Source organism: Bemisia tabaci, chromosome 2, assembly GCF_918797505.1.
Source record: "Bemisia tabaci chromosome 2, PGI_BMITA_v3".
Taxonomy (NCBI): Eukaryota; Metazoa; Arthropoda; class Insecta; order Hemiptera; family Aleyrodidae; genus Bemisia; species Bemisia tabaci.
The window spans coordinates 50,900,705-50,927,836 of NC_092794.1; the positions used below are offsets into that span (position 1 = coordinate 50,900,705).

General features: G+C 35.4%; 2 protein-coding genes and 1 long non-coding RNA gene across 4 annotated transcripts in view; 2 read left to right on the plus strand and 1 right to left on the minus strand.

The window, feature by feature from the left end:
* Mgat1 (alpha-1,3-mannosyl-glycoprotein 2-beta-N-acetylglucosaminyltransferase) overlaps positions 1 to 17,725 on the plus strand; it is a 41,901-nt gene extending 24,176 nt beyond the window's left edge. Inside the window, exons 3-11 of the mRNA XM_072297510.1 lie at positions 773 to 887; positions 2,947 to 3,059; positions 3,980 to 4,186; positions 5,117 to 5,255; positions 6,338 to 6,566; positions 8,098 to 8,202; positions 8,937 to 9,027; positions 9,680 to 9,850; positions 10,416 to 17,725. Coding sequence (XP_072153611.1) covers positions 773 to 887; positions 2,947 to 3,059; positions 3,980 to 4,186; positions 5,117 to 5,255; positions 6,338 to 6,566; positions 8,098 to 8,202; positions 8,937 to 9,027; positions 9,680 to 9,850; positions 10,416 to 10,529 — 1,284 coding nt within the window. The 3' untranslated portion in view covers positions 10,530 to 17,725. The remainder of the gene's footprint in view (positions 1 to 772; positions 888 to 2,946; positions 3,060 to 3,979; positions 4,187 to 5,116; positions 5,256 to 6,337; positions 6,567 to 8,097; positions 8,203 to 8,936; positions 9,028 to 9,679; positions 9,851 to 10,415) is intronic.
* Positions 1 to 27,132, plus strand: part of LOC140224119 (uncharacterized) — a 643,754-nt gene that overhangs the window by 87,367 nt on the left and 529,255 nt on the right. The window lies entirely within an intron of this gene.
* Hibch (3-hydroxyisobutyryl-CoA hydrolase) lies at positions 19,663 to 26,871 on the minus strand. Of its 2 annotated transcripts, XR_002009718.2 has the most exons (5): positions 26,464 to 26,871; positions 25,033 to 25,651; positions 23,381 to 23,797; positions 22,150 to 22,369; positions 19,663 to 21,785 (listed from the first exon to the last, which is right to left on the minus strand). XR_002009718.2 is itself a non-coding variant. In XM_019054960.2 (4 exons), exons 1-4 carry the CDS (start codon positions 26,464 to 26,466, stop codon positions 22,218 to 22,220), a joined length of 1,191 nt encoding a protein of 396 aa, XP_018910505.2. In that variant the 5' UTR covers positions 26,467 to 26,871; the 3' UTR covers positions 19,663 to 22,217. The 2 variants fall into 2 exon arrangements, 1 of the variants encoding a protein (XP_018910505.2); XM_019054960.2 differs by having other exon boundaries at positions 19,663 to 22,369.

The window sequence follows — 27,132 nt, forward strand, 5'->3', positions numbered from 1 at the left end:
GCAAGAATTGAACGAAAATACTTGGAGGGCCGAAAAGAATTGTATTATAGAATTTAGAAAATGATTACAGAGTCACACTTGAATAAATAATGCCTACGGAGGGAGAATGGCATAACGTAGTACTACGGGTCAAGATGGTAAAAGGACCATGAGAAATGGGCAGCTCAAGCTTTTATAGACTTGGTGACGTCACAGGTGGTGAGACAACAAGTCTACACGCTATTGGCTGGCTATAATCAGTGGAGCTATCAGCTGTAAGTTCAGTAATAAAAGTAATGGGTAATTTAAGGTGATGGCTGGGAGATAGGACTGAAAAAGACGAAAGTGTACGAAATCCAACCATCCCTAATGAGTGAACTGAATATGCATAGGAAATTTATAAGTTTAAGAAATGAACAAGTTACTGGTATTTCAATACCTGTGACAGCGTGCTCCTGCCAAATTCTAGCCCATTAGCTTATCTCCGGCGTGTCCTCTTCTTTTTTACTTTTTTGTTTTGTGTGTGCTGAACGCAGTTGGGTATTTTCACGCTCAGATACGCAAATATCATCGTTTTGCCGTGCCTGTTTCATTTCGTGCGATCCTACAGTAGTTCAACCGTGACGAAAGCACACGACGTCGCAAACCTCTATTTTTCTCGGGGTCTTTTTGATTCTGACGTAGACAAATGGCCGCCCCCGAAAAAGTATCATACAGTTACTATGTTTGCCTGTTCGGTGTTTATCTTCTTTGCCTAGAAGTTACCTTTTTCCTGTGCTTTCTGTATTTTCAGAGCGGCTCCAACTCCATGAAGGACCAACTACAAGCGTTTGAAACGAAGCTTCGCTCGGAGGAAGTAGTCAATAATTTTTTACTGGAAAAATTTAGGAAAGCTATCACCATGAGATGTAAGTATTTAAACTTTGCATTTTACGCTGCGAGGGCTGTCCATTGATTACGTCACGCTCAAAGAAGGGGGAGGGGGATTCGTGTCTGAGACGGTGCGGGTGGAGAAATCTTCTACCCCTCTCCCAAAGTTTGCCTATCTCCAATTTGAATGGAATTTTATGATAAGTTCCCTGGAGACTGCATAAAATATTAACGGCTCAAACGCCGTTAAAACGAATATTTCGCAAAAATCTGGCAAGATTCCTCGTTTTTCCTGTTCCCTCGGAGTCCAGGAGTTCCCCATCGCGCGGCCGAACCGGTCTCGTGGTCGGATATTATAGCTTTTATGTCCTTCTGATAATGCCTGACATTACTCTCAAATCGGTGCGAAACAAAGATTTTTCCAAAAATTTGCAATGATTTTGGCAAAAACATCCTCAATCGAACTGAATGCTTGGAAGATAGAACAAAAAAGAGGCATTTCTGGGGCATCTTTTGAAAGACCGGGGGCGTTGCCCTGTCTCCAGTAGGGGAAAAAAGTCTATCGGGCCGAGAGTCCAAACTCTTTAAAAATTTGACAAGAAAAAATTCTCTTGATTCAATCGGAGTTTTGCTTGAATCAAAAGGAAATCCGCTTAAAGTGAGAGGCTTGGCTCTCGATTGAATCAAGGAGAGGTATTTTTTTTTTTTTTTTGCCAAATTTTTTTAGAGTCTGCACTCTGGACCCAAGAGTCTTTTTCTCCAGTGTTGAATTTTAAAATGAGACGATCCCATTTACTAGTGGTAGTGGATTTAGGAGTCTCTCCGGTTTTGCCCTTTCGGAATTGGTTCGGCTCTCCGTAATAAATATAGCATTTATAGCAATCTCGAATCGGAAAGCTGCTTGGGGGACACGTTCGGAACCGTAAGTCTCGATTCCGTGCGGTAGCAGTGTAGCACTGATGGTAGCTAACGTTCCCACGTCCGAACGCAGGAACGCTAAGTGCGGAAACGGAAATTAGTAGCAGCACAAGCACGTTACAACAGAATCCGCTGTATGTGTACCCTGTACCTACTTCAATAATTCTGTCGTGCCAAGGAGAAACGCTATATAAACCTCCAGGCGTTGCCAAATTTTCTTTGATAAAATACGAATTTCTTGATAAAATTATGAATATTTTTCTTCTAAGTTTTCAGATAATTTCGTTCGCAATTTCATCTAAAGTTCCTGAAAATTTCAAGGAAAAATATTCATAACTTTCTTTAAAAATAAACATTTGTGCGAAGGAAATTTGGTAACACTTGAAGGTTTGTACGGCGTCCTTCCTTAGCACGGCAGAATCAACCAAATCACCGCTCATGTGGTTTTGAATGTCAACGGTAACCAACTGTAGGAAGATTGTCTCTGTTGTCATCCCTAAAAATAATTCACTCATCGCACTAATTACAATGTCGTTATAAGAGCATCAGTAGCTCAAGTCGGAAACTACAAATCTCGAGTGGGAAATTTCAAAAAATATGAAACGATCGAAACTCAAGAAATTCTGTCCCCATTTAATATTCTAACTCTTTGTTCTAGAGAAATTTAATTTGGGGGGGGGGGGGGGGTTAGTGTAAATCACCAAACTCTATTTTCTTTAGTCCAAAACTTTAGTAAACTGTTTTGCCTCGAAGGCATGGAATTCACATTATTCTTTTATGAAATTTTCTCTGAAAATTCTACAAACAGTGAAGTATCTCACAGAAACTTTCGAAAATTCATGATGATTAGTTTCCCAATTACAAGAATGACGGGAAGTCTGGGACATTGCAAACTTTGGTGTGTGGCTTCCGAGGTCAACCATTGAAATGTCATAGTCTTTTCTGTCATGAAGAGAGATCCATCCCTCCGCCTCCCTCACCTATAGACAAAAAAGAAAAAAGGAAATAATGTGTGAAATGGGAATCACCATGGAACCATCCAAAAAGAGGAAATGGTCATCAAGAATGAATATAAAGAGACACACGTCCTTCCATCTTCACTGAGTAGAGAGTATTGTGTCAGTTTTCCGTCCATTGAAATTTTTACCATTCTTGTATTTGTTTTTCACCTCTTTCCAGATAGTGAAGCCAATCTCCAAGCAAATGTCACATCCGTTCCAAAACCTGTGAGCGCTCCTTCTCAGAGCCCTAGTGTGGATGGAAATAATAATTCACTACACAATGACAAGAGAGTAAGTTTTGCAATTATATATTTTTTTATTGTTGTAGTACCAAACAAAAGTGCTCTTCAATGTATGATACTTTTACGTACAACTTTTGCTGTAAATTAGGCACTGTTCCTTCTCACACATATACAGAAGAAGTATTTTTTACAGTGTGATTCCCCTCCACCCACTCTCATGGTTTTGAGAACTGAAACAGATTGTAAAAGTAATGGTCGGTAGAAATAAAAAAAAGTCAGTATTTTACAGTGTAACACGTTTTAAATGAGTTTAGGTAATGAGAGGTACCTACATAATTTCAAGATATTTTTATCGCTAGTATCATCTCTAAAGGATCCACTCTAATTATTTTGTTATACATAGAAAAAGAAGAAGACGGTGTTTATACACCCTTCGTATTTCACAGTTGACAATTGATCCAATGACCTGATTCCCCACATTGTCCCTCTATTCTTCAAAATGAGGCTCATCTGCTCACACTTGTGCAAACATGCAATATGTGTTAAAGTAAGGATCCAGCTAGCAAATTAGATTTTAGCCAGAGTTTTCCTCTTCAAAATACTTACTGCTGTTTGAATATATATAAATTTCATCTTTTTGTTTTTCAACCTCTTTTGATTTAATGTAAGTCTTAGAGCCCTAAAATTTTAGTCGGTTTTAATTTTAACTTTTAAGGCTTACAACTTTCAAAATGTATGTGCTTCTTTTTGTCGAAAATACAAAATGAACTTGCTGAAACTTCGTGAGGCTCAGCTGAGCAGAGTAAAAAACCAAAACAACAATTCTTACAATTGTTTTATGATTCCTTTAAAATCGTATAATTCTATCCGAGTGTTAGTTTCAAAAGAGAAAGCGCACACTAATTAAAACATTACTTGAAGATAGTTATCAGGTATTTTCAATTTAGGTTTAATTTCTTTTTTCTCCAGCTACAAGAGCTAACTGCACATTCTGAAAATGCCATTGCTGTTGTGGTATTTTCCTGCAATCGAGTGTCAGTGGCCAAATGTTTGAATGCATTGCTCAAGTATAGACCCTCAAAAGAAAAGTTTCCTATCATCGTATCCCAAGACTGCAATCATGCAAGGACCGCAGAGGTGATCCAGTCGTATGGAGATCAAATTTACCATATCTTAGTGAGTTCTTTTTCTCTTACCTTTCTGATCTATCGGTACTGCCCAATGGTCAGTAGACTTTGAGCACACATTCCATATGGAGTGCTGCACCTTTTGCAGATATATTGCTTCATCATTGTACCAATTATTCATAGGTGCATGCAGGCAATGCCTTATGTTCGTCTCCCCTTAACGCTCTATTGTGGTGGGAAAATTCGATTTTTCACTGGTCCTGGTATAGTCATTTGTGACCATATTTTTTTGAGCTTTTCGACATCGTCACAACTTAGTCAAACTCAATGCATTTCTTATATTTATATAGAGTATCTCAAATAATGATTTTAAGTATCATTTATGATGTGGATATACTGAGACACTTTTATTACTCGACAATTCTGACGAATTGAGACGCCTAAAGAGGGTGAAGCCTCGGGAGCTGGCGAACCCCCAGGTCTGAACCAATAGGTACTTAAAGTTTTCACCTAGTCATAATGAAAGTAAGATACGAATTTCTCGGTTGCTTATAAATTTCTTTTAATCTAACTTTATTTACAATGTGTATACATATTTCTAATAACTCAATGCATATTTCTAATAATGTAGAAGGTCCCAATAAATAAGAAAAAAAAACAAACAAAAAAACTACGATGTGGCAAAATTTAAAAATTTTATATTCTTTAGAAGCAACTTTGATTTGCTTATCAGGCTTGCACTGTGAGTACATTGGAACTTCTTGTTTTTGTTTACATAATATTATGAATGTCAATGAGATTGACAGGAAGTAAAAGTAAGTAATGTTTATTCTCCACCAATATTTTTTTCTGTTTTTTGCGCCTAGTGCTTGGCCCTTGAGAGGAGAGTATTAAGCTTTCACTTATTCCTGATCGTTCATCTTGGTAATAATACTTATTTTATTTCATGGAACCAATATTTATCATTTTCCGTTTACAGCAACCTGACCAAAGCGACATTCCTGTTCCTCCAAAAGAGAAAAAATTCAAAGGTTATTTTAAAATTGCAAGGCACTATGGCTGGGCTCTCAATGAAACTTTTTATAAGTTTAAGTTCCAGACAGCTATTATAGTTGAAGGTACGTTATTTTGAAAGTATGTTGTAACCTCGTTCTTTTACTCTTTTTTTTATCATGTAAAGAAAAATGAAAATGAATAGATATTGAAGAACTTGCACTAAAATCTTGTCTTTTATTTAGAGACACAGAAGTGTAATTTTTCTCGGGAGGGACTTTTGAACATAATTTTGAACGGAGTCTCAGTGAAAAGAGTGAGAGAACGTATCTTTACTTAAAGGAAAAGCAGCTGGTTTATGACAGTAACTGAATTATCCATTGAAAGAGCAAGTTTATTAAGTTTCTACAAAATGGATGGTTTTGCGATTTAACTAAATATTCTGCAATAATATATTGTAGGAATCATGATTTTGTTTTGCGTGAAATAGCTCTCAATTAAATTGTTTTTACTTATGCCCTTAATTTCAATGTTAACACACAGATATTTTATTCCCTTTTGCTCTGTAAAAGTGCATTATTTTACTCAACATTCACTCGGATTGAATGACGCTCTTGCATGTGTCAGGAATTTGTAGTTTAAGTGCAGATCCCTGTGTAAAATGTTGCGAGAAACACAATGTGCCACTGGTTTTCTCTGAAATCAACTCCAAAGCTCAAAAAAATCTATCCAAGTTGAGGCCGTAATGAAGGGGATATCCCACACTACCTTGAGAGTCCAACTGTTTATCAAGACAAACTTTCTGTGCAAAATTAGGGAGCAAATACATTACCAGGGTTGCCGCTTCGTTTAGGGACTCGACAACTGAAAACATGGCAATCCTGCTAATGTATTCGCTCCTTATCTTTGCACGGAGAGTTTGTCTTGATATCGAGGTGGACTCTTGGGGTAGTGTGGAATATCCCCTCCATTGCGGCCTCAACTTGGAAGACTTTTTTTGAGCTTTGGAGTTAATTTCAGAGAAAAGCTGTGGTATCATTGTGTTTCTCGCGAAATTTTAAACAGGAATCTGTACTTAAATCGCAAATTCCTGACCCATGCAAGAGCTACATTGCAGTTGCAGCAGCGTAAAGTGTTTGTTATTCACAAGTTGCAAAATAATTAAGTATCATAATGATATACTGAATGCATCTTTTTGTTTTTTCAGATGATTTAGAAGTAGCCCCAGATTTTTTCGAATATTTCTTGGGTACATATCCCATTTTACTGGCAGACCCCACTTTGTGGTGCATATCAGCATGGAATGATAACGGCAAGAAGAATTTGATAGCAGTTGAAAATCCAGAACTTCTTTATCGAACTGATTTCTTCCCTGGTCTAGGGTGGATGTTAACAAAATCTTTATGGGATGAACTATCACCAAAGTGGCCTCACAGGTACAATGTTATGCACTTCTGAACTATGAAGCTCCCATTTAATCATTGGCATTCAGTGTTAATCTGAGTAGCTTTTCACGAAGAGGGTGAATTTAGCTCGAATGAGATTTTTCTGTTCTCCACGAGAATTTCATAGCCAGGTAATGATGAGAGGCCTATGGAATTAGCTGTCATAATCTTCTGGATTGTTTTTTCTTCAATATCAAGTAAAGTCAATGGGTGGCGAAAAATACATTTTAATTTGATTAAGGAATTAAATTTTCAATCAGCAATGACAATAAAAAAATTAATTGAATTATTCAAGTCTCAGTCCGCTTGAGTGGATTTACTCCTCTCTTGAGCAAATACCCACACACATAATACGAAGAAATTTGGTGCTGACTAAATTTTGAATTTTTTTATACCTATGATGTTTCTCATGATCTCCGGTGAAAGATGAGCTTATGAAATGGAACTTTTAATTGCCAATCTCGTGAAATTTGGGTCTGAAAAGTGCATTTTTTGGCAATTTAATAAGTTTGACAGCACAAAGAAGTAGTACTATGGGCCTGTTGCAAACTTTTGCTAGAGCAAAAATAAGAGTTGTTTCTTATAGATAATGCCTCAAAAATCACGATGAGCGCATCGGCAAAGTCTGAAATGCACTCATAACTTCACAGTCTGCGTAAGAAATTTGCGGTTTTTTGAGCTTCCCGCTTCAAAAACGATACTACGACACAGGTGAACATTTTGTAAGAGGAGTCGCTCCATCGTCGGCAATAATCATCATGGCCGACGCCAATCCGCCGAAACACGTTTGATGGGACGAGATATAACACCTGAACTGGATTAGACCGGATGACAATCGGTGTGTTAACGTTCATATTTTCCACGCCCGAATTGATTGACCTTGAACTCTCCTCGAATCACGCACGGAACTGCGAGCAAGCGTCGGCCATGATGAATATCGCCGACGATGGAGCGACTCCTCTAACAAAATGTTCACCTGTGCCGTAGTATCGTTTTTGAAGCGGGAAGCTTAAAAAAACGCAAATTTCTTACGCAGATTGTGAAGTTATGAGTGCATTTCAGACTTTGCCGATGCGCTCATCGTGATTTTTGAGGCATTATCTACAAGAAACAACTCTTATTTTTGCTCTAGCAAAAGTTTGCAACAGCCCCATTGTTGAGTTGAATATGTGAAGCCTTTTTTCACGGAAATTTTACTTTTTCATGTTGCCTATTTTGCAGTTTATTTCTTTTTTAGCATCTATGAGTGATTTTCAAAATTTAAAAAAATTTTGATGCCAATTTTTTTCAAAACTTTTTTTAAACATAAATTTTACTTAAAAAAGAGTAAAATAGGTCTCCTAACTCTTGTATTTTCACAATTTGTTTACGTTTTTTAAAGTCAAATATAACAATTAATGCAGCAAGGGGCTAGTTCAATTAGTTTCTCAATGAAATTGCTTATCAGAGACAGATTTTTGGTCTTTAGTCACTCTCCCCAATCAACTGATAGTCAAATGTGTTTTTCTTCTCTTCTTAATAGTTATTGGGATGATTGGATTCGACAACCTGAACAACGGAAAGATAGAGCTTGTATCAGGCCAGAAGTTTCAAGGACGAAAACTTTTGGTATGGTAGGAGTGAGCAAGTAAGTAAATATATTTTTCATCATCATGTAGTATTGTCAATTGCCAATCATTAAGTTGCATTCCCTGAACCGTTGCACACACAATGCATAATATTGTATTGTTCCTTCTGCCTAGCAGCATTGTGTAACACAATGCAACTCAAGGTAGTCAATGATAACTATTTTGAATGTTTAAAAGTTTTTTCCTGTTCAAAATCGGTTTTTTTACCCCCTATCGATCAATTCTAGTTGTTGGAATAATTTATCTGATGCTAGTAATAATTTTAATATTTCTGTAAAGGCTGTAAAGGTGACTGTGAAGTCGTCAAATTCTGGACCCATTTGAAACAATATTTTTGGTGGCCCTTCATGATGTAGGCAAGCGAGGAATTTTTATCTGCTGATTGGTAGGCTTATGCCCAGCGAAAGACACGACCTGTTTACTTGACCTCAACGAAGTGCATCTGGTCGGTCAGATTTTGATCAGCTTTTTCTTCCCTTAGTAATGCTTGTTTACAATGTTCAATGGAGTGTTTGGTTTTTTCTAGAAATTTTACACCGGGAACTATTGATAGATACTCTGCAGAAAGTAAAGGCCACTGACCCATTCCTCAAATGTAGATTTTAAACCTCCAATCTAGCTACTTTCTTTTTCTATTTTTTTTTTTTTTTTTTTTTTTTTTTTTTTTTTTTTCATGTTTAATGCAATTCTAAGATTTCATCGGATTAATTATCTATTTTCCTCTCTGTTTCAGTGGTCTCTTCTATGAAAAACATTTAAAGTATATTTATTTAAATAATATTTACGTGCCTTTTACAAAGAAAAATCTAACATATTTAATTAAGGTGAGTTGATGATATCAGTAAGTAAGTTTTCTGCTGAAATATTTCTTGTTGGATTCTGATCCTATTCCCACTGGTTATTGCAACTGTGCTCCCTCAGGCAAACTTCCGCAAGTGGATTTGGTTAAGTTTTTGACTCACTGCCAACCTCCGTTGCAACAAAACGAAATTCCCTCCAGGCAACGGTGTGCCTATAACATTTGGTTTTCACGTTTGCAGCATGATGACTGCATCCAAATTTCTCAACCCACCTTGAGAGGTTGTAAACCTCATCAAACCGCAGAGTTTAGTTTGCTTTTGCCTCTTTTTTTTTGTCAGTTGGCAGTTGTGTGAAAATTGGCGCAAAAGTGAACCGAATCCAATCGTGGAAATTTGCCTTTCAAATTGCAATACTAAAATGAATTAGAAAAATTCGACTTTTTCAGGTCAACGAAAGGAAAGAATTCCACATTAGTGAGCTGATTGTGAGTTTATCGTCTCTGGCTTTTACACACTTTGCTGCTAAATCTATTTTAATCTCAAATAATGAAGACAATAAAAAAATGATTCTAGAATACTGTGTCAGAAAATGATGATTTATGTTTTCGACCATAGTGTGTGACATTGTTGCAATCATTGAAATAGCTATAGATTGTCATATTTGTTTCTGTTATAGGACAATTATGATGTAGAATATTCAAAGTTGGTATATTCAAGCACTGTTGTAACATATCCAGAACTAAGGGCTCGGCAAATAGTGCATGAAGGAACCGTGCGTATTCCATACTATACAAAGGACATGTTCAAACACACTGCCAGAATGCTCGGTCTAATGGATGACTTTAAGGTCAGTAAAAATATTACTTTTACTCATTATCAAATTCGCTAATTTTGCTAGTCATGGTGAATAGCCAACGATCATCATCTGCATTGGCAGCATTGCATTTGGGTATCCAGCTCATTGGAAGCGATGGCATGGTGGTCTGGCTTCCGCTCGGCGTTCAGAAAGAATTCAGGTTGGATCCTGATTCGTCCACAGGTTTTACCATTCTGCAAGTTTGGTTTTACTTTACCCCCTCCCATGAACAATCATAATTTTTTTTAAAATTATTGTAAATATTTACTACAAGAATATATCTCGTATCTATCTACATGAATTGAATTAAATTGAATTGATTGAAATAAAAAGTAACATTAGAATAATAACACAAAAAAATCTGAAATTATCGGGACAAAAAATCGAGAGTGTTTTTCGCTGAAAACCACATCGGAATCGGAAGCAGCCACTTCTGAGCCTTCCCTAGTATCAACAGTCGCAATTTAACATTCTGAAAATTATTTCAGTCAAACGTAAGAAATCAAGCAAATACCTTATATGTTTTTTCTCAATGATTGTAATGAATTTGTTACAGAGTGGTGTGCCGAGGACAAGTTACAGAGGGATTGTAAGCTTTGTGTTTGAAAATCGGCGCGTATTCCTTGCGCCACAACCTAATTGGAAAGGCTACGATCTATCTTGGCGGTGATGCTGAGTCTCGGTCTACTCTCCGCCAAATATGAAGTGCTGTGCTCCCTGCGTTTGTGATATAAGGTTTTATACGCTAATTTTAATCATGTTATGTTTCCATTTTGTTTTTTGCTGTGAATTTCAAAGTTATTATCAGACTTAGTTCTCAACCTCATCACCTTCCTATCATCCCTATGATATTTATTTTTTTATGTTTTTTTGTTTTCAGACTATCATAATTTTTTGAAAGATCTCACGCCAACGAGTCAATGAATCGTTGATTAACGAGTTTGTTCTTGAAATCTTTGTGCAAAGTATATCCATAAGTTACTCTCCTAATTTCACATCTCAAAAGGCAACATGGATAGGAATTTTGTCAACCATATTCTCATAGTTTTCTAGGCAAAGAAGGCTTGAATAATTCAATCCAAAGTTTACCAAAGTAATTCCCTTTTTCTACACTCATTTCATTTTACAGTGGTCCAATTTTTAGGTGTCATCCCGATCCAAATTTTTAAATGCAGCTGTAATGCACAAAACTTTTATCAAAACTCTATCGTCTAAAGATACCTTACCAGATACTTACTTGAGTTCCACATGTAATGTAAACCTTTTTATCCTTTTCTTGTAATGTTTTTGGTGCTCCAATTCAGGAGTGCATGAAATTGGACTTGCTGTAACTATTACGGTGATAAGTGTTAGGTGCTAGTGAAAGAAAATTTCTTGGTATCTCTTGACTAAATTCCTAAGCTTAAGTAATTTGCAGCTAAAGAACCTCTAATACCAATTTGCTATAAACAGGAGTCTTTGAGATGTAAAATAAGGAAACTCACTTTTGGTTGTATCCTCAGAGAAACTATTTCAAAATCATGAAATGATTATATGTGTAAATAATGTACAGTATTTTTTTGTTTTGTTTTGAAAAGCAGATTTCTCATTCCAAACTCCATTGTTTGTGTCAGTTTCAATCTTTTAGTCCTGCGGTAAGAATAATCAATTAAATCATTACTTTGTGGATTGCTAAAAAAATGAGGCTCTAGCTATAAATTTTCAGAAAGAAATATTGATTTTGAATCATTCGTTTAAATTAAACTGCCATTTATGAAATGGCTGTGAACCTCTACTGAGGAGAAACAATTATGTTGCATTTTATTTTTATTAAATAATTAAAACATTCAATGGGAATAAGTATAGTTTGCAGAGGTGCTAATCCAATATCTTTCTCCTGGTGTACAACTCATGTAAGTAGAGGGCATTCATAAATTATCTGACGCATTCAATTTTTCTTGCTCAGAGTGAAAACTGAAATGATTATAAGGCTTAGGACTTTTTTATATAAGGGTACTAAATTACTTCTCTTTACAACTCCTCAAAATAAAGTGCCAACTAATTTTTCATCATTGGATTTTTTCAATTAAAGTAGCACTTCTTCTAATTGAGAATACTCAAAAAATTATATTATCACCATCCATAGATGACTTACACTGAAATCTAACTTCAAGTTCTTGTTCTTACGACACTGCCAATTTGTTGTATTGCCAAGATAAAAAAGTTGTCGATGGCACAATGGTTCTTGAGATACACTTGCGTGTCACAAAGGTTTGGAATGAAAAATGTACTGTCAGCTTTTCCTAGATGCAAGAAACGTGGGTTTTTATGCTGAATTGATCAGCAATAATGATTGTTCATGAAGTCCTAATATTTGCTAGTCTTGGCAAACTTGTAGAGTAGTAACAGTCTTTTGTGGCACTTTAATTTTAAACAAAACCTAAATAACTTCCTGTTTCCCCTATTCAACTCCACTGTCCATTAAATTGTAATGACAAGTTAAATTTTGATATGGCATTTTTCAGGAGAAAGTTTCTCTTTTCTTAGAAATTTCATCATTTTGTGGAAAAGGAAAGTTTTTCTTGGTTAAGAGGTTTTGCCTCCTTAAGTTTAATTTTTTTTTAAATTTGACTTCAAGAAAATCATATGGGATGTTGCAGTATTCAAATTCTTTGATTTTATCTGAGAATATTTTGCAGTAGTTTCATACAGAGATCAATTGAATTACCTGCATCAATATTTTTGAAATGAAAATCTAAAAGATTTTTAGAATTCGTTACTCATACAAGTTGGCTTCAATGAACACTTCTGTTTCCAATTTTGAAGATACCATTGATGTTTTGAATTGAAAAACTCGTGCATAAACTCGTATCCATTTTTTTCAATTTTGAAGTCAGTTACTTCAAGTACTCAACGAGAAAAATTGCCTCTGGATAGTCAGTGATACTGCTCCATTTGATTTGAGAGCACTCTTGGGGAGGGACATATATTTGATTATCATTCAAAGAACCATGAACAGTTTTTTTACTTAGAGATTTCAATGCCTTACACACTATGACATGTCCCGTGGGTTTTTCTTTAACTTTCTCCGTTTTAACAAAAGGAAGAGTTGAAAACGTGTATATTTTGTCTCATACATATAATCAATAGTAGCTCCAATCAGCCATTGAATGTTCCTTTCATCTGCAATCAAAGGCTTTTACACGTTTCTCCATTTTTCTTGAAATTGAAAGAAATGGATGTTAGACGGTTTATGAAAAGCTGATTCAGTCTTTATCAGTATTTTGATCATTATCATTTAGTATTATACCAATCTGAGTATTTCTATTTCTGTGATACTCCCGAGAGATTTTCATGAACATTAAAATGCGCTGATTGTTGCTTTTTTAGCAATTTTTCCCCCTTTTTCCCCCCTAGCGAACAATTTTCACATAGCCTCGGAAAATTGGTTATTCATCAATCGAAAACTGTTTTATCAAGTATCAATTAATGTTGTTGTTCGTGTATTTTTTTATTTTATTTTTTTTTGCGTAAAAAAAATTTTTGAGTCAGGGCCTTGATGAAGTTCATGGTAAAAAAAATTAACCCTTTTCATAGGTGTCAGTTATTTATAAACATTAAGGTATACTGTCGATAACCTGCCTGACACTTTCAGCCAGTGCTCTTGTCAGAAAATTAGGCTGTTGTAGATTTTTTGTTTGTAGACGGCTGTGCTCTTACTGGCCAATAATGACATAAGGACTGACCAAATTACAATGCTGCTGCTTGCAATACACTTTAATTATTTAACTCTCCATTTCAGTTAAAAATAAGCAACTGCAAATTCGTCTGATGCGAGTTGTAGAAACAATTTATTTTTCAAATTTGCTTTTCTCACATCTCGTGAAATAAGTTGTAGTAGGGATGTTCAAAAGGTTGCAAAAATTATCGTGAGTTCATGGAAAAATGCAATTAATCTGTGCCAAACTGTCACAGAAAGTACAATTACTATTACCCATACAATTTTTATTATCATTGAAAAATAATATTTTTCACAACTATAGTTTAAGTGTTCCGTCAAATCTGAAACCAGATCAAAGTTAAGTAGTTTTGTTACTTTATTATGCTTAGCAATACCAATTTGCTTCTTTGATTCAGAGGAATTAATTTTCGATTAAAAGAATTGAACATAACTGATAAATTAACAGGAGGATAATTTTTACCTTCTTTTCTCTCGGTAGTCTCGGTGGCAAAATATCAGGCATTGGACAGCTTTTTCAACATAGGAATCCAAAAAACCGTATAAAATTCGTCAAAATCTGTCGGTTCCCCACCAAAAATGTGTAATTTTTACATAATCGAATGCTTACAGTCAAATTTGAAATTGTTTGATGGACATAAGTCTGGAGGTTTCAATTTTTGAAAATGTGTTCCCCCAGGTAAACAAATATCCCTGTCAGTATTTTTCCCCTTGCCCAATTATCAGGTTTCATTATTACTTCCTACATATTTTTTATTTTGGACTTAACTTTCAAGTGCCGCCAATCATTGTTAAATAGATTAATTATTGTCAGTCTGTGTAAAGTGAGAATGCATTTATTGACCGATCATGGTCTTGTTGTTATGTCATGTCTTTACTGAAGTCATCAAATTTTGAAATTTAGAGTGCATTTTCATTCAATATTCTTTATCCAAAGAAGTCTCTCCGTGTTGTAGAACAATTTTTGCTGAAGTACTGAGAAAATAACTCCCTCACTTTTCAAGCTTTGATGTTCTCAGGTTGACATGAATTTTTCCAGGGGTGCAAATAGCTCTCGACCGCACACCTGGCTGGTCGATACTAAATTGTGAACACAGACAGGTTTTTTTTTCTTTTTGGTCGGCGATATTTGTCTCATGTGAAGCAAATTCCAATCAGCATGTTGTGTTGACCTTGTAGCCAAAACTCACTGTGTCCCAGAAAATTGTAGAGGCCTCTTCAAAAATTGCGGAGGTCTAGAACTGTTAGCACCCCTAAATGTCTCCATAAGCTTAGAAAACTTTGTAAATATATTAATTGTTATTTGTTCTGTATGTTGTATAAAAAAAGAGGAAACCAGGCTTGAAGGCTGCTCTTTCTGAGGTGGCAAGCTGAACGAAGGTTATTTTGTACAAAGAAAAAAATCAATAGTTAGTGGTTTTTCAAAGGATTTGGAGAACGGGGAAGAGGAATCGTTTTTCTTTTTTTAAGAATGACAGGCACTAATCAATCATCTTATTTAAAATATAGGCCACTGCAATAATTCACAACTTTAAAGGTTGAATTTTATGATATTATCAGGGAAGTAAATTAATTCAATGATTACTCCTCTCGACTCCTCCAACTCTTTTCTTTGCATTTAAATGGGGAAAAATTAGAATAAAAGTATGAAAATAATGATCGACAGGAACGATAATATATGGACGGATTTTAACAGAAACGCACCAGATCAGTTTCAGATAACTTTGTCTATTTAGCTGTAGGCGCTAAATCCGGAAGCAAAAAAGGCACGGTCATCTGAAACAGGCTGCATGAAGTTTTATTCCTTCAAACAATTCAATGTTAAGGGCAAAGTTTAATGAGTATTTTAACGTTCAAGTTATTTTTCCCAACTTTCAATTTTTAAGAGGAGAAAATTTTCCTGTAGTGAAATACAAAACCACTCCCAACTCATTTTTTTTTTCCAAAATCTGTTTCGCATGTTCCCATCAAACTCTGTTCATATTTTTTCGTTGCTGTTATCATTAGAGTTCGGCTATGCGCTAGTGATCAGTATTTTATAGTATTCTTTTCCCTCTTGCACTATCTCAGGAAGATATCAAAATTCCTAACATAAGCTGCAATGCTCTACAGGTAAAATTGTACTCTATAGTACCTCATACTTTGTCTATACAATCTCTCATTCAATTTCATCAAAATCTATTGTAATGAGATTGTGTACGAAAATGAATTGCCGTGGTGATTTTCCGATGAGGTAGTGTCTTGTCCTGTTATCATACACCAGAATGTAAAATTGTAAGAGTAATGCATAATGCCTGCGGCGCAAAGCGCTTTGGGAGGCTAGACTGCGAAGCAGTCAGGGGGCATAGCCCCCCAGCGAAAGGAAAAATCCAACTCTGTTGTAATTATCCTGTTCTTCTTGATCCTGAAGTCTCTCACTCTTATTTAAGAGTTTAATCAGTTAATCATAGTCATTCCTTGTCAAGGAGTCGCCATTTTTATTTCCCAGTATTCTATTCTGTTAGCAAGAGAACAACGCTCTTATTAGGTGAGCTAATAGAATTGTATAAGTATTATGTATGTTCTCCTCTGCAATAATAGGGTGATTCGCTGATGTCTTCTTAAAAACGTTCACAAAAAAAACCGTGCACAAAAGGAAAGTTTGGAATCAGACGGTAATAATTATATTGATGCTTTTAAACTTAACACTGATCGAGGGCAAAACACGAAAAGACAGATGATGTCATCGATTTTTCTCCACCTAATTCTTACTTTTTTCAGTTCCTAATATCTGAGGTTTGAGGCAATTTTAAGTTTCTATGTATTGTTAGCATTTTCTTCCCTGTGAAAGTTTGAATCAGAAAATACATGAAAAAATACTTTCATCCCGACTTGAACCCCCGAGCCATCACCTGAAAGTGTTTCTTACATATCGATGATGAAACTATTGAACCTTAAATGTATCTCTTTATTTTCTAAAAAAAATTTGTTTGATTAAAATGGCCCATTAGAATAATGAGAATCACTAGTCCTAATTTTTGCAGGGGTATGAAAGAGTGAGAGATCATCATTTAATAGAACTATCTATCGAAAGAATGTATAATGGCCTCATCAAAAGTCTTGTGACTAAAGTTCTCCACAGTGAATGTAACCCTCAGAAAATGAATTTTATTCATCAATACTTTTGTCAAGATTTTGTCAGTAATTAAATAGCTTTAAGCAATGAGGTGGTTTTCACATCAGGTGTTTGTTCATTAAATCATTTTACATTTTCTCTGAATTAATTATCAGGATTCAAGAGAATTTTGTCGGCAAGTAATTCAAGACCTCCTATTTTTTTTTATCTTTTTTCATGCCTCCATTATAATGATTTATGATATCATGAAAAGGTGTAAAGTGAATGGAAAATCATCGCCCTGTAAACAGAATTAAACCATAATCAAGAACTTATCAAGCAACTGTGATCGATTTTTGAGATCAGACTCACGATAAACCTGCTCGCTGTCAAGTGGAAAAGTGTAAGCTTTCCCGACAAAAATTTGCCAATCGATATATCACTAAAAAATGCTGAGAAAATAATATTGCTCAAATCTGATTTTATTCTTTTGTACTGCTGACGAGTTTTTATTGTATAAATAATTTTATTTTCATGGAATGAATGACTTGTACAAAGCTATATCGTTGTGCTCTAATACCTTCTGAGAGTATCATTACTTTTTCTAACACTAAAAATGCAGTCCAATATTTGTCAGACTTGAGGTATATTTTTAGGTATAACGTGACCTCTTTCCATCACAACGGCAATAGCCTGTTTGGATTGGATCAGCCATGACAGTTAAATTGCATTTCATACATCTTTTTTTTTAAAACAATTTTTCACATCATAAAGTAACGTCACCTGCTGGCGAGTTTAGCAACGCATTTTAATGGTACAAAAAAATATTTTCAAGTTTTGAACCCTTGCCTATCAGATATCTGTTTTAGTCATCATGCATTTTGAGGTTTGGTTTTTACTGCCATGCCAGTTGTAAGTACGAAATATGTAGTATAAAAAAGCTTTGTACCAAAGTTAAGTCGCCGTTGTAAAGTAAGGATGACCTATTTGTTTAGCAACTAAGTAAGTTCCTTCAGCTTCAAATTTTAGATGAATAAATGAGGTATTTGTTTTATTTTTTAGTTCATTTTTCACCCTCTGGAAGACTTATTGCTCACTCAGTGATACGATTCCTACTTACTTCGAATCTGGTGTTACCGTTTTCGCAGTTCCTGATCAGTGCTATTAAAATAAAATAATATAGAAACAAAGTTATTAGAGAGACAACAGCTTCTCTGTACGCCTATTATTGACCCCCCCCCCTTCCCCTCGGTCTGGGTCGGGGGCTGGTCGATTTTTCCTAGTGATGAAAAGTGGACGTATTTGTCAACCAGAAAAATACGAATATCTCTCAAACTGTTGTTGGTCGTGGTGCAAAACGGACGAAAGAGCGACGCCAAGAATGGCACAATTTGGGCCAGAAGGGATTTTTCTGAAACTGGGCCCAAACGATACCTTACGATACCCTAAAACTCTGGTTAAAATTTTAGCTTGAGTATACGCACGGTTTTTGAGAAATGAGGGGGCAAAGTTGCCAAATCGCCATCATTCTGGACAGCATTTCTACAGCAAAAAGACGAGAAAAATGGACGAAAAAGTTACACCTTTGATGGGTTTCGGCTGTAAATGTTCTCATTGGGCCCCCAAGCATTAAACTGTGTTCAGTTTCAAAAATTTTGGTCGCACAGTGGTTCAAAATGGGGAGAAATCGTCGACAAATCAGGATTCTTAGTCAATTTTTTAGAAATGGAAGTAAAATTGTCGGTCTGCTGCAGTTTTCATGGCTAACAATGTTCTTATCGGTCATCAATGCATGAAATTGTGTTCAGCTTCACAAATTCACGTCGCACGGTGGTCAAAAATGGGGGAATTAGTGGACAAATTAAGATCCTCTGTCAAACTTTTTAAAAATGAAGTGAAACTGTTGGTCCCCGGTAGACTTTAGATCCCGGAAAAATCATGTTTTTAATTTTTTAAATTATTACTACATTTCAGACCGTATTGTTTATAGAACATTGTTATAGAATAGACTTTGTAGCATTATCTCAATAAAATAAGCAAACTTTCAGAAATTTAAAAAAAAGAAGGAAAAATGGAGAGAAAACATTAAAAAAATATTTAAATAGTCTAAAAAGAATTTAAAGAATTTTTCCGGGATCTAAAGTCTACTGGGGACCAACAGTTTCACTTCATTTTTAAAAAGTTTGACAGAGGATCTTAATTTGTCCACTAAATCCCCCATTTTTGACCACTGTGCGATGTGAATTTGTGAAACTGAACACAATTTCATGCATTGATGACCGATAAGAACATTGTTAGCCATGAAAACTGCAGCAGACCGACAATTTTACCTCCATTTCTAAAAATTTGACCAAGAATCCTGATTTGTCGACAATTTCTCCCCATTATGGACCACTGTGCGACCAAAATTTTTGAAACTGAACACAGTTTAATTCTTGGGGGCCCAATGAGAACATTTACAGCCGAAACCCATCAAAGGTGTAACTTTTTCGTCCATTTTTCTCGTCTTTTTGCTGTAGAAATGCTGTCCAGAATGATGGCGATTTGGCAACTTTGCCTCCTCATTTCTCAAAAACCGTGCGTATACTCAAGCTAAAATTTTAACCAGAGTTTTAGGGTATCGTAAGGTATCGTTTGGGCCCGGTTTCAGAAAAATCCCTTCTGGCCCAAATTGTGCCAAAAAACGGTCGTTTTTGGCGTCGCTCTTTGCCAGCTCCTCTTAAGTCCTGTGATAGTGTGTTTTGCTACTTTTTTGGAAGTCCGAAAATAGTAACTCCTGACTGCAAAATGTAATCTGAATAATATTCTTAAGTCAGATATGAGTATTGATCATTGGAATTTGAGGACATTTTTTAGTGAAACCTTGATATCGAGTTTACAAGGGATTCTGAAAATGTTTAACACGTTAAATGTATTTTGCATAAATGAGGAAACAAAGGCCTGAGTCTCATGGCCTATCTTTTGCAAACGGGAAAAATAATTTTCTTTCGGTTAAAATTGGTGTCTTTTATTTTATGAAACAAAAGCATACATCACAAAAAATGATTCTTCAAACGAGTGATATAAAATTGCAAAATCTTATTATTTATGCAACAAAATGATTTGTACCAAGTCCACAAAAAAGTTAATAAAAAACTGATAATCAAGCACATTTCAGATCTGCACAGATGACAAACTTAAAAGTATGCGGATGAAACAATATTTCGATTTTTTTTCATTACCTAAGAATGCATGTGCTTAAGCCCATCAATGAGAGAAAGACAATGCTGATACATACATTTCTCCTTTACCCTCCACTAGGATAACCTATAACAATGTAGGGTTACTCGCACGGCCAAAAATAGACCATCTGCTCCTCTTGATTGTCCATAATCGCATGTAATTGAATGGACAATATAGTCTCCAGTGCTTTGCTCACATATTTGTTTCTGCATACTTCAAATTGCATAACCTATCAGAAAATTGACTACGCAGCTCCAATGGATTGTTTTGCAGCAATCCCAGAATGAACTTCATGAATACTTCATTTTTTATTTATTATTGATTGATCGCTTCTCCATAGGAATGCGAGTAGCCGCTTTTATTCTAGGTTACCCTACCTTAACCTAAAAAAAATTTACTTGAAGGCTCAATTTTTATTATCGAAGAGAAAAAAAGGCAGGTACTTTAAACAGAGAAGGAAAGGCTAACAAATAATTCCTAGTTTTATTGGTAACCAAAGAAAATGGAAAAAACATATTTCTGAAATATCGCAAATTTTGTTAAATTCAAAACTTTACATTATAAGCAAGTGAGAGTATCATTTTGAAGCTGAGTATTGATAATTCATTCCAATAATAATGTTGTACTTCAAATGCTTCATACTTAAGCTCAGTGCAGCAAACTTTGCTAAATACATAAATTGATGGAGGATGGACAGCTGTACAGCGCTCTGTAGCAATTAGTCGAGTTTGGCCTTCAACTAATAAACTCAATCCACTAACTCATACCATAACTTTAAATGAGTGCTTGAAAATTACAAAAACTGCTCCTTCTCCATTCGTTAATTAAGTTTCCATTCTCAAGGATCTCTAATGGCTTATCCATTTTACACCATACTGAAACCAAAGTTAATGGCTTAAATTTTGTAAATGATGGGCCACTGGAGAACAGTCTGATAAGTTGCTCTCTGAAATGGTCTGGCTTTACATAACTCTTTACGGATGAACGCAGTTTTTGTTGACATAATTCTGTTATCAAAAGTAGCATTTACTCATATTAAGTGTTAAATAACACCACTCAAAGAGAGTACAAAGAAAAGCTGACTTCGTGTTCAATACTTGAGTGAGGGTGTAGAATCGAAAAAGGAGTGCTACAAGATTAGTATTGTTAAAATTATTCATACTTATAAATAAAAGTCCTGTTCAAAAAGCCACATAAAATTTTGGGAAACGAAAGTCTGCTCATAAGCCATTAATGCATTTATGGTAAGGATTAAATTCATTATTTTTGAAGCAAGTGAAAATAAAATCCTGCAGAGGTAACCACAAATCATTTAAAAGTAAATGCTCAGCAGGTTTGAAAAGTGCCATATTGGAAAATCAAGCAGTTCCCGAATCAGATATGCTTGCATCACTTTAAAAAGTATTCATTTCAATAGACTAAAATTCAGTAAATAAATCATACAAAAAGCAACCAAAGCTTCAACACCAATCTTTACCAATCATTTTTTCAATCACTACAGAAACATACCCTTTCTTATTAAGCAATTTCGGGGAATTCTTTTTTCTCCGAAATTTCTTTTTCTTCGGAATTTCTTTTACGAAATTTCATCCAATATCAAACCGAAGTTACGTTTTGAAGGAACAATTTCCTTGATCGTCTACGATACGGTATCAAAGACACTTAAATTTGTCGGAGACGGCACAATAATCTGTCAAAGGAAATACAACCTAGTTCCTTTGTCTGATTGTCACGCCATCATTGGTAACTGACTAGTGCACCTGCGCCTAAGGAACAGTACCTTAAACTTCTCCTTTGGCTAAAATAGGTAGGTATAGAAGAGATCTTATGGAAAAGAGCAGTGGACAAATTTTACGGTTGATTCTCAGCTTTACAAAGAAAGAAAGTTTCAGCTAAAAAAAATCATAGAAAGATAATATTAGATCCGTAATGATAAAATGTGTAACAGTTTACAAATGAAATGTACTCCATGGTGAACTTAACAAAAAGAGGAGCAAACTCTGCCAATTACTTAGAAATTTGTAAAAATCACTTAAATGTTAAAAATGTGATAAAAAATTTCTATTGCTACAAATTACCCGAGCGCTTCACTTAATGACAGGTACTTTAACCAAATAGACTAAAATGATCTGAAAAGTCAAAACCTACATCTAAATGCAGGGGCTGATTTAATCTTGATTTGCCATCCATGTTATTACCGGATCTGTTCTGTTCTCTAACATTTGGAAGACATTTGTATTTTTAATTCATATCTACCTTTAATTTTAGGCCTCCATCATTGGCTGCTTTGAAAATAAAATCTCCGGAATATCGAAGAACTGGGATCATTTCTTACGAGACCTTAAGTAAGATATTTCTTCCTCAATGTGCTCCAATGGTCCGAAACATTTATTGACGGTGTCATCTGATATTTCTTCCAGTGTTTTTGGATTCCATTTTGGGTTTTTGTCTTTATCCACTAACAAAGCTCGAACACCTGGAAAATGAAATACTCTATATTTTGCGATAAAATTACATATAGAATTAATAAAGCATACTGAGACTCCTGCCGTGCTATTGGAAATTAATTAGATAAAAGACTTGATCCTGGATATTTTAAGGGATGCAAACTTTTTCACTGTCTTGCTTTTTTCAATTTGCTCCTACTTTTACTGTTACATCATGGAAAAACCTCCTCTAATTTCGGTGGGAAATTAGAGCTAGATTATCAGGTCCAAAATATATTGTCCTAAAGTCAAGATATTTAAAAGCAATGTACCCCAGATTCAAAGGTGTTCAAGACCTCTTCTTTGTCCCATGAAGGTATAAGCCTAAAAATACTTAATGCAGGGGAAAAAACATCTAAAGTTATTATGCAGATGAATGGTATTTAGATTTTAGAGTTTAACTGACAACAAAATGTCCTCCGTTTATGAAACAAGAAAATTGGGAATGGGGAAAAGTTGATTTAATTTCTTCAATTTCATCTCTAATTTTTTGTAGGTATGGTCTGTTTTGAAATCATCAACCATTTATTTTTCTTTAGTTATTTTTGGATTTTCTTTCGCTTTGGACAAAACGGGGATTTCTCAAAGACTTTTATATTTAATAACATAGATCCACAATCTTTCCAAGGTAGGATAAAGACATAATTTGGATCAAAGTTGCCACTTTTCAGTTGTTGATGCAAAACTTTTTCTTTGGGATATGAATCCTTTGTTGTTGTTTTTTTTTCAAACATATAACAATGAGAATCCATAAACTTAATGAAATATATTCTTCCAATCATCAACTCCCACAGCTGCCGTTTTTTTTTGTTTTTTTTTTTTTTACTTGGCTGCATCGGTATTTGTTTATTGAGATAGGTAGCACATTCATGAGGTCATTTGCGTCGAGATCACAATTTAAAGGTTTCAGATGAACTGAAAGTTCATGAGCAGATTAAATGTGGAAAATAAATACTTGCAATGCAAATGGGCTGGCAAAAAAGTTTAGAAAATTATTTTACCTTCGTAAAAGTCTTTAGAAACGCGTGCTTCAATAGCAGCTGCTGCTAGCCTGTTTTCCATCTTCAGACAGTCTTGCAAGCTTTGTTTGGAGCCAAAATCATTTGCTCGCTTGGTGATTTTCAGTGAGAGAGGAGACATTTTCTTCAAATTTTCAAGCGTATTATTCGCCCAGTCAGATTTATCTTCTTTCAGTCTTTGAACAATTTCCTCAATAGTGTTACCCGAGAAACAATGGTCTATTTTAGATCTGAGAGGTAGAAGCGAGAAGGGGTGACTGTGCATCAGATCTGTGTGTTTTGTGATAACAGAGTCTAAATTATCTGCTGTTGTAGAGTTAGTCAATTCTTCATAGAGCTTAGGTAACTTTGAGCTTTCAATGTAGTGAGTAGCAATTCCAGCTTTCATTACGTCAGAACCTGAAAGGAATAAAAGAAGGAAAATTATTTTTTAAAAATATTAATGCCTATGACTTAATGCCATAGCATAAGTGCAAGATTGGGAATGCGTTCCATATTGAGGCATACTTGTAAAGCTAGTAAAATGATTTTTGAAAATAGAATTATCATGGAAACTGACCATTTTATTTCCTACTCTCCAACATTGGATACGTCTGAAATGAAAACAATTTTCTGTGTTTTGTGATTTTGTTGGCCTAAGTGAGAATGTGCTTTTTTCAAGACAAACCGATCAGTGTTTTGTAAAATTTGTGAGATTTCTCTCACAAACAAGAGAGAAACAAGAATTGAACCCATTGATGTCTGCTATTCTGCATAATGCTTGTTCTAAGTAAGGGCTGTTGATGCTTTACTGCAGTAAATTGCAATAAAGAGTTCTTTATGTTAGGCTACTGTTCTGTTAGATCACTCCACAGTCGTAAGAAAATCTCTCTAAGCAATTTCCTTCTAACTTGGTGAAAGTGAGTTGAGTTCCTTTTGAGATACCTAAAATCATGGCATTTCAAAACAGCTGTCTTTGAAGCCAAAAAAAGTAGAAATGTGTCTATTCTCATGAATAATGCATGTGGGAGATTTTTATTTGCTGCGCAACACCCTTACCAAAGTAGGGTAACCAGGATCCCATACCAGTCGTTCTGTGTCACTTTGCAGTGTCATCTCCTCACTCATTCAAACTTCATGCTGTACCCTCTCTCTCAGTCTTCCTGTCTACCTGTATTATATTCTCAATGAAATATAACAGCATTTTCAACTGCTTACAAGTCTCCTACTTTCATCGAATGTTTCTTTGTCTCTGTCTGCGATGCTATTTTATCTCATTCTCTCCTCTACTTTCTCTTCCCTTACTCAGACTCTGTAACATTGTACCAACATTTAACTGTTTTTCTCTTACCAAATCGTTGTCAAGCCCACTTCAATAACACTATTCTCGATCGAATTGTGTTAACCAAATGCTAATTTTCCCTCCTACTTTTGCCAGGATAAAATTTGATCTTCGAAATCACTTACGTTGCTATCCCAATTTTTACACGTAGGTATGAGGGTACTTTTCTTTATTGCTGACTTTGCACTTGCCAGAGCCAGTCAAATTTCTTTGTAGCAAAATCTATTCTCTCAGGAAAAATAAGCTACAATCGGTAATGATTGGACCTTGATGTAATCGAGGTTCTGGAGATATCTGTATGAAAATAAATTACCTTTCAACTGATGACCACTTAGTCCAAGGTAAAGACCTAGTTTACCAATCAAGCGAGGCAAGAAGTAGGAGCCACCAACATCAGGAAAAAGTCCGATCGCAGTTTCCGGCATGGCAAACAAAGTTTTCTCAGTTGCAATCCTATAATGCCCATGGACCGATATTCCAACCCCACCACCCATAGTAATACCATCAATTAAAGCAATGTATGGTATTGAATAGGTTCCTATCAAATTATTCATGATATACTCATTCCGAAAAAAGGTTTTTCCTCGGCTGTTTTGGCTTGGTTCTAATGCTGTTGCATACCTTACGTCACCACCAGCACAAAAAGCCTTTTCTCCTGCACCTTTTACAATTACAAACTGTTTAGTCTTTTCCCACTCCTCTAATTTTCGAGTCAATTTAGTTACCATAGACAAATTAAGGGCATTTAAAGCTTTGGGTCTATTTAACGTAGCAACTCCAAAAACATCTGTGCTCTCAAACAGGACATCGTCAGGTACTTCAGGTTCTGTTGCAGTTGCTGCAGAGGACATTTTTCGCTTGTGTAATTTGAAAATTTCTTGTAATGGCTTTGGTTGCTTTGGAAGCAGTATGATTGCTTTAACTTGAGAAAACTGAAAAAGGAAAGGAAAACATATTATAACATACGGATATAATCAAAACAATTTAAGATGCAAAACTATCAATAAAACAGGAAAAGCACTCCAAGAAATTATTCTGAGACATGAATAGTTCCTGAGGTTGAGGATGAAAAAGTTTACTTCATGGTCCTCAAATTTTCATCAGAGTCCTCGTTAAATAAGTTTACACACCTCTAGACTGCAGCAGGAGATTGTCTGCTGTCACTTTTATATGTGAAGTAACTGTAAGAATGAATATGGTAGATCTTCTGCCATAGTCTAAAAATATGTGAACTTATTATTTGGTGTGGACTCTACCTGCATAATTTGTTGACAAGAGAGATCCTGGAATTATATAAATGCATCAAGTTAGCCTTCTACTTATGGGGTTGGTTGTAACTTTTGAAGCAGTGTTAAGTGTTCCGTCAAGCCCTGCTATTCAAAGTGCAAAATTTAACACTATCAACGTTACTTTGTGGTATATCATGCTGCACCAAAAGAGCAATTTTATCGCGCAAATCTTGTATGCTTTAAAATTAGCACTTAAAGAAACTGGAAACATTTATCTTCCACTGACGAGGATGGTTCCCGAAGCTGCCTATAAATTTTTCACATGCTCCGCTCCTTGATAGAAGCTACTATCGGACCATGATACGGAAGAAGCCCAGAAGTAAAACAATGTCATGCTTGAACAGTCATTCTTATTGTAAAACACACGTGAAATGTAACAGACTTAAGGACACGCATCATACTAAACTATGAGGATGAAATCAGAATGAAGAGAGCGAAAACTCATCATGGCCTACCATGGTTAGAGGAACAACCAAACGTGGAGAAACAGACAGGAGCGGTTAGAGGAAACTCATTAATGCAGCACGCAGTAGATAATTAACTACACATATTCATTAGTCAAACCGGGTAATACTAGAATACTAGATGTGTAGGCTTTCCTTGAAAGAAATTTGCGAGTTCTCTCTTGGATTGTTGAAATGTAAATAAAACGGATTTAAATAATTGTAAATTGCACAAGACTAAAACTCATATATGTCACACCTCCATACAACTAGACTAAATAGAATGGGCGGAAAAATCTTTCAATGGACCGGTATCAATAGAGTCAGCTCCGATTTAAAAAAATTTAGTCTGTAAAATTTGGAAGGCGTTATCACATCACAATGATTGATAAGACATGGGATGAGACACAACATCAGTGATGCAAAAGCAGCAGAGAGCTCCACCATCACAGATTACGTGTTAACAAAAGTGACCTTGAACGTGCTCAAGCGCTCATTGGCTGATGCGTTTTTGTTACCGCGATTTTTAAAAACTCGCTACTGATCGTGAATATACAGGGTGTCTGGAAGTTAACGCCCTTAACTTTCAGGATCGATTTTTCGGCTCAAAATATGACTAAATTTTACTATACACATGTGACCGAAAACGCTTCATAAGTGAGCTATGCGCTTCCAAAGTTG